This window comes from Polyodon spathula, chromosome 13 (assembly GCF_017654505.1).
Source record: "Polyodon spathula isolate WHYD16114869_AA chromosome 13, ASM1765450v1, whole genome shotgun sequence".
NCBI lineage: Eukaryota > Metazoa > Chordata > Actinopteri > Acipenseriformes > Polyodontidae > Polyodon > Polyodon spathula.
Window position 1 is genome coordinate 19,666,019 of NC_054546.1, and position 8,370 is coordinate 19,674,388.

Consider the following 8,370-nt stretch of genomic DNA (forward strand, 5'->3'; position numbering starts at 1 on the left):
CTTATAAGGCCGCGCTCTTGGACGCGCCTATATCACCAGGCCATACCTTTGGCCCAGCAGTGGAGGAGATCCTGCAGCCATCTCTTCGGGAACGTGAGGCATCGAGGCAGGTAGCCGCGTTGCTCCCTCCCCCGGCTCCGGTGCAAGGCAGGTCGAGCCACTGGCACACTACCCTGATGCGGAAAGTCACCAGGATGGTACCAGTACCCACAGCCCCGCTAGGTCACCTTAGGCATCGCCTACAGGCCTCATCTCATGTGAGGGACAGGACCCTCCTGCAACGTGGTGGGTGTGGCCGTGGCCAGCCCATGCAGCAGCACCCTAGAAAGCGGTTCCAGGCACCTACCCTAGGCAACCGTCACAGCCAGCCCCACCTCAGCCTCAACTGCCCCAGCAGGGCCCCTGAGGGTTGGCGATCTCAGACCCAATTCACAGCACAACAGCTGCACTACTGGCGCGCTTGCACTTCTAATGTGTGGGTGCTCGCCACCATACAATACAGTTACGCACTTCAGTTTCGCCTGGGGCTATATACCTGACGGATCCACTTCCAAACCAAAGTGGCAGCCTTGCTGGGCAAGTGCACCATTCGTCTTGTAGATCCCACCTCTCTCAGAGAGGGGTTCTACTCGAGATACTTTCTGGTGCTGAAGAAGGACGGTGGTTTTCGCCCCATCCTGGACCTGCGGTTTCTCAACCAGTTTCTGAAACAGAGGAGGTTCCAAATGCTGTCTCATCATCACATACTCCAGTGTGTCCGGCCGGGAACTGGTTTACCATGGTGGACTTGCGAGACGCATGTTATCAAGTTCCCATTCGTCCACAGCACAGGAAATATCTCTGCTTCTCCTTTCAAGGCAGCATGTACCATGCAGCTTTCCATGCTGCCGTTTGGCCTCTCCCTAGCTCCCCATGTTCTCAAAGTGTGCAGACGCTATCCTTGCCCCCTTGCGGCTGCAAGGGGTCAGAGTGATGAACTACCTCGATGACTGGTTCATCTGTTCCCAGTTGCGGGAGGGAGCGGTGGCCCACACAGCCCTGGTGACGGAGCATCTAATGAGGTTGGGTCTCACCATCAACAATGCTAAGAGTCGTCTGACACCGTTGCAGTGCACAATGTATGTGGAGCTCCAGCTGGACTTCACTACAATGTGTGCATACCTGTCGGACGAGAAGTAGCAGCTCTCCAGCACATCTTCTCCCTGTTTCGACAGGGATCGAGGGTGCCCCTTGTTTTGTGCCAGAAACTACTGGGTCTGATGGCAGCAGTGGTATCAGCCATCGAGCTGAGTTTATTGCGCATGCACCCACTACAGAAGTGGCTCAATGTGTTCCACTTACATCCCAAGCGTGAAAGGCACAGTCGGCTGAGAGTGTGTCTTGCGTGTGCGACGGCCCTATACTGGTGGAGGATTCCCTCTCACATGTGCCAGGTAGTCTGAATGAGTGTGGTCTACAACTGCAGGGTGGTGACAACGGATGCTTCCAACTCAGGTTGGGGTGCGGTCTGCGAACGCAGAGGAGTCAGCAGGCCATTGGACATCCCTGCATATCAATATGCTGGAGCTTCAGGCAGTGTTCCTTGCCCTCCAGCTTCCTACCCGTAGTGCGGAACACACACGTGCTGATCTGCACGGACAACACATCAGTGGTGACGCATGTCAACCACCAGGGTGGCCTTCATTTCCCGGGGTTGCATCGTCTAGCCTTCAGGCTCCTGATTTGGGCACAACGGAACCTGCTGTCCCTTCAGGCGACACATGTTCGGCGCGTGGAGAATTGGGCAGCGGACCTCCTCTTGAGGGAGGGCCCGGATCTGTCGAAGTGTCGACTTCACCCTCAGGTGGTGGAGTGCATTTTGGAACTGTTTGGGAAGGCGCAGATAGATCTCTTCGCCTTGACGGAGACGACACACTGCCCCCTGTGGTACTCCCTCCACTGGTGCGGCGGTCCACTCAGCGTCAACGCCCTAGCCGGCGTATGGCCCAGAGCGCTACTTTGCGCGTTCCCGCCTCTGCCACTACTCCTGGCCTTTCTCGAAATGGTCTGGTCAGAGAAGGCATCGGTTGTCCTAGTGGCCTCCAGGTGGCCCAAGAGAATCTGGTTCTCAACCCTGTGCCAGCTATTGAATGGCCCACCCTGGGAGATCCCGCTTCGTTGAGATCTACTCAGCCAGACGAGAGGCACACTTTGGCACTCGGAGCCAGGCAGGCTCCAGTTGTGGGTCTGGCCCCTGAAATGGACTGTTGATCAGCTTCAGGGCTGTCAGACACGGTTGTGGGTACTCTGCAGAATGCTAGGACACATTCCACTACGTCGCTATATGCCTATAAGTGGAAATATTTTCAAGATTGGTGCCGTACTAACAGTCATGATCCAATCTCTTTTCCCATGCTTGTCATCTTGCAGTTTCTGCAAGATTTGATTGAGGCTGGTAGATCACCTTCCACACTGAAGGTATACCTAGTGGCCATTTCTGCTTGCCATGCCCCCGTTTACTTAGTGTCCCCGGGAGAAAATTTCCTGTCTACACGGTTTCTCCAAGGCGCTCGGTGGTTGCGCCCTCCTAGCAGGGCTACTCTCCCCCAGTAGAGCCTTGAGATTGTACTGGAGGCTCTCACGCAGGCCCCGGTTGAGCCTACATACTCCATTGATTTGAAGCACCTGTCCGTGAAGACAGCCTTCCTCTTGGCAATCACGGTTAATGGTAGGTAAAACTAACATTCTTTTAGTCAGAAAACAGCAGGAACAAGGTCGCCAAGAAAATCACCCAAATACATTGTAAAAGTCATTTGTTTATTGTAAACTTCCAATAGCAACACAGTCTAAAACGCTACTTGTGTAATAAAACAATAATTCCATTCACCTATTAAGGTAACACGATTTCAAACAGTTAAACAAAGGTACACATTAATGAGGTCATGTATTATAGATCAATTGCAACAACGCTGAAACCCAGCAATACAGTGGAGATACACATTCAAAGACACAGGAAAACTGTCATACTAAAAACAATACCATGGTACCAAAGTATAAATACCTACACCACACACACACACACACAATGTCCGTGCAAGGGAGGGAACACACAGAGAGAGCGAGAGAGAAAGCGAGAAACCAGCATCGCAATATAACCTATTCTATACACTTCTTAAATTCCCATCTGCTACCAAACGGGTTAAACACACTGGAGCCTTTCGCGCTCGTTATTCAACACCATCATACAATCAGCCCAATACTTATTGTCGGGATGTTCCATTTACTGATCTGTTTCAGTCTCTCTCACTCCTCCAAACACTGCGTTCCCACCCTCACAAACATAAACCGCAGAGTAGCCATCTCGTCTGTAAACACATGTGCTGTTTATATTTATGTGCGTAAATTGATCCATAATTCAATTAGTTAGTGCCCAATAAAGCAAATAAAGGGATGTGAGTGGAGAAGCCAACATAACGTGATACAAATCAATTATCAAAACATAAAGTGATACAAATCAGTTATCCAAATGTGTCAAGACAACATAAAACGTGCACTAATCAAATCAATAAAATAAATTATAAAAATATCATACAAGTTTAAAATAAATGTGAACAGGTGATTCTTGACCCTGTTACATTTTTACGCATTCAATTTAAATTGAGTGCTTATGTCGGATGTTATTGTGCGTAAAAACGGCAGGTACGCAGTTTATGTGGACGGTTGTCTTTGGGAATACCTACAGTATGTTTTGTCCTTTAAATCGTTTTTTGTACGGTTGACTTTTGTTAATAGGTTATTTTTTCGTGTCTAAGGAACTGATGTGAAATATCAAACTATATTCAAATAATCAAAGCCTTCAATAAAGCCAGTCCCTTTTTTTACTGAGTCTACGAGGAGAAAGCTTCTTACAATCAAGACCTTACTTTTTAAATCTCAACTTTTGAATGGACTTGGCTGCACGTAAAGCCAATTTAAATTCAACAACTTGTACGCTATATGTCTTGGAGCAAGATATGAAACCTACCAAATCTAAAATACTTTCGCCTTATTTAGTATATTTTTCTTATAGACCCGTATAGGTCCTACACATGCCATTATAATTATATGTATGGCCTCGAGTATTATTTCCTTTGTATTCCAAAGTATGGATTATTTATTCAGTGCATTGCTTATCCTTTGTCATCTATTGTTACCAGAAACTGAAGCATATACATTTCGTATGCACTTATTTTTTTATGTTTGAAGGTTTGTCCACTCACCCTAATAAGTGAATTCACTAATAGCTGTAACTGCGTGTTGTCTCTTAATAAAAATGATCATAAACACTAAAAACATATAAGTAGGAGGTTGTCGACAAATATGTAAAGAATGCTGCCTTGTTTCGTTTGTCATAAATACATTTCTCGAGGCATTACTCAACTGTTTTTAAAAGCAGCAACAAAGATCAACGCGTCTTGAAACATAGAGCATATTTAAATCGCGTTTTTTCCTCACACCTTACTACAAAAACATCCGACATATATAATATGAAATTGTTTACCTCTCTGTGCGATTCAGTTACCTGTTTATTTGTCTTTATTTAAGAGTTCATTTGCCTTTATTTTCTGTAATGAATATGGCATAGTTATTATGATTGGTATAGTGATGATATGTACTGGTGGTATATGAGCTGATTTACTAGGCTGGTCCGTTTCACCTCTGTCAGAGCAATTTTATATTGTATTGATGTGCTCCATATATTGGCTATGTATACTATAAATCAATAGTGAGGACTGAGAACCATTTCTTGAAAGGTTTTAGGTTCGTGAAATTACAACATTATAAGCAAACTTGTACTAAGATGGATAGCTTGATTGGTATTGTTTATTAGATAATATTTCAATAAGGTCGCAGACAAATAATACTTTTGTGGACAAAACTTTGTGGGGAAAACCCTAATGAAAAACATACAAGTACCACGAACACTATGATCATACAGTTTTAAAGAACCACACTGGCCATCACACCGTTGGTTGTTGGCGCTATCCTTTTCTTTCTCCAGGCAAACATCTTTTTCAGCTCCCCTCTGAAATTGTCATGCAGCCAAGCGTATAGAATCGCATTGGTGCAGGCGGACATCATAGCGAACCAGTGGCACAGCAGCTGAATCAGATTGAAGTACTGCTTGTCGATTAAGTTAATATCCATGTCCTTCATCATATTGAAGATATGCAGTGGAAGCCAACAGATACCAAAAGCAGCCACCACCAAAACCAGCAGACGGAAGGTTTTCCTTCGCCTCGCTCGGTCCCACTCCGCTTGACTCTGGGTGATGTTGCCGGGCACGACGCGGTTTTTCAGTTTCACAGAGATCCTCAAGTAAGACAAGGAAATAACTATTAAAGGCAGTACGTAGGTCACAATTAGCGTGCTGTAGGCATAAGCCAGTCGCTCCTTCTCCACCCCTACCCAGAACTCTTCGCAGATAGAGAAGTCGAGTTGAGGGAAATCGACGTGGTAAGTATGGGCTAAGGCCGGCGCTGCTAGGACACAAGAAAGTAACCAAATAGCAGCTAGAATGTAAGCGCAGGTAGGGATAGTGAGGCGCCGCTTGAGCGGATACGCCGTTGCATAGTACCTGTCTACAGCGATGACAGTCAGTGTGAACACAGAGACAAAAACAGTAACTGGTTGCATCAGAAAAACGAAATAACACATAAATATGCCATACACCCAACCCCGTGGTTCAAACGCATAGGCTAAGGTCAGTGGCACGCAGGTTGCGCACATTAACATGTCCGAGAACGCCAAGTTGCCTATTAAAAAATTGGTAACGTTATGCATTTTCTTGGTTTTGCATATGACATGGATAAGCAGGTAGTTTCCAAGAATGCCGCTGAAAACGACGAAGGAGTAGCAGGGAATGATGAGAGGTTTGAAAGATTGTAGGAGCTGCAGTCCGGTGAATTGGTTCCACGTTGTGTTGCTGTTTATTCCCTTCAGAATACTTTGAGAAGCGGCTGTGAAGTTGTCAGGATTCATTTTCAGAACGGGTTGTGTAGTCTGCCTGCCTTTCTGGATGTCAAAGTGCTTTCGATGTAGACACGTTACCCGTTATTTATCCGAGCTTTTTCCTGTGTCACCGTGTTCGGTGTTTGCCCAAACCTGCGAAATGTACAGACGTTATCTTTTAACATTTTATTTCACATTTAAATAATGAATACATAAATAAATAAATAAAAATAAATAAATAAACAAACATATGCAGAATATGATTTAGATCAGAGAAGCCAACTGCACAACGCACACGGTTAGCAGCTGTTTTTATTTGTTATATGTAGTCTAATCGCCTAAACTAAGCGCTCACCTACTATAAACTAAACTCATCTATCCTCTGAACAGATTTTCTTTATTTCTACTGAAGTGAATGTCTATGAAAAAATAACCACCACCACCCCCCCCCCCCCCCCCCCCCCACCCCCGTTTGAACTTGAAGCAGTCACTGTTGAACTCAACAATACATCAACACAACATAAACTAAGCTATTTAACTTCAATTCAAAATAAAAACGGCGTTTTTGTATTACCAAATGTTTTAATGGAGATATCCATTGAGTTCGAGTTTAAACAGGAATGTGCCTCTTAATAATCTGCATCGAACAAGAAGTTGATCTTCTCATGAAATGAAGACTAGAGCCCAGCGGTGCTGCATATATAAGCACTTTGTGCGATGTTGAGCTCAAACTCGAAGGCGTGGTTTCTGATTGGCTGTTTGGTACCTACGTTTCTTGACAGGAGCTTTCAATTTCAGTGTTTTATTAACAGTGTGAAAGCCTATTTTCTCTTGTGAATTAGACCCCAGTGCAGTAACAGTGAGTGTGTTGCTATAATCATCTGAGACGTGAAGGTAAATGCGAGGCGATTAAAACTGGTACATTAGCTCAATCGGCATACATTAATGGATTACCATGAGTAGGTTAATTAAATTACACTTAACTATAGGAAACGTGATTATAAATATGGCTTATTTGCATTTACATGATATGTTCTTTCTTTCTTTCTTTCTTTCTTTCTTTCTTTCTTTCTTTCTTTCTTTCTTTTTTCTTTCTTTTTCTTTCTTTCTTCCAGATTCTCAAATGTTTAATGAATGTACAAACTAATAATAAATACTCGCTAATTGTGTGAAGTGTTGAAATGAGGTCGTTTATGTTTTCAAGCTATTTGAAAGCGAGTTTTTTTTTTTTTTTTTTTGTTGTTGTAGTTGTTTTTGTTTTAACATACAATTAAAATTAAATTTTACATCTCCACTAGCCGTTTGGGACAAGAAAACAACATTAAGACGTTACACAGGAACTCTCCCTCACATAAGCCATGTCCTTACTGTGTAAAGAACATTTTACCGCGCGATTTATATATATATATATATATATATATATATATATATATATATATATATATATATATATATATATATATATATACTCGATATATATATAAATATAAGAAGCTGCTAATATATCGCATTACACTGGAAATGGTTAAAAAATAATTAAAACATTTAAAAATATTTCTTAGTAACACGTGTTACTGTCATGTTTATTTTGGTACCACTTTGTGTTTTTTGTTCGTCCAAAAACAGATGCACCAACATAATGAAGGAAATGGATGACTTTTCTATCAATGTAAAATTATGTTGCTCTTTCATAGCTTTGGCTGACTTTGTAACCTACACAGTGACAGTCAGAGTAGGCATCCATGTGTCTAGCATGCTTATGTGGACATCAAAATATAGACAACAGAAATAGCCCCTGTCGCTGATTTGTGTACACACAGTCTCACCTCTCCAAAATGTTGTTGGTCTCACTTTGTTGGTGAAAGACTTTGCGTTTAAAATTGGACCACATCTCAGCATTGTTGAACCAGTATTTTTGCAGATATTAAGACATGTGTACTTTGTGTTTCTTGGTTAATGTTAGTTATCAATTCAGTGGACATTTGTTGAATTTCCAAGAACTAAACTAAAATTTGGATTGGGAAAGAGCAACACTGACACAGTATGTACACACACATTTGAGTGTTCAGAACACATTGCACAAATGTAGTCATTTTAAATCTACAGTGTGCATTTCTGAAATCCAAAGTGACACTAAACACACGTTCATTATATTGTTGGTCATGATTTCAACCATCTAAAAAAGGAAACCATTTCTGATATTTGTATTATAGGATTACAGAAATGGTGATTATGTATCAGTCACTAAAATAAGCAAATAACTTACAGTGTTACATTGCTTCAAGGAAACCGTGCCTCTGATAACAAAATCCATTGCTGGCAGGCTAAGATGACTGTTACCTCGATGTACAAGTCATCGGTGTACAGCCTATAGAAATAATTCATAAAATTCCAAATTAA

The 8,370-nt window shown here is 42.7% G+C and overlaps 1 protein-coding gene across 1 annotated transcript; it reads right to left on the bottom strand.

The window, feature by feature from the left end:
* Nucleotides 1–2,818: 2,818 nt before the first annotated feature.
* Nucleotides 2,819–6,627, bottom strand: LOC121325476 (prolactin-releasing peptide receptor-like). The gene is made up of 2 exons (XM_041267981.1): nt 6,545–6,627; nt 2,819–6,123 (listed from the first exon to the last, which is right to left on the bottom strand). Exon 2 carries the CDS (start codon nt 5,998–6,000, stop codon nt 4,960–4,962), a length of 1,041 nt encoding a protein of 346 aa, XP_041123915.1. The 5' UTR covers nt 6,001–6,123; nt 6,545–6,627; the 3' UTR covers nt 2,819–4,959.
* Between the last annotated feature and the right edge of the window lie 1,743 nt (nt 6,628–8,370).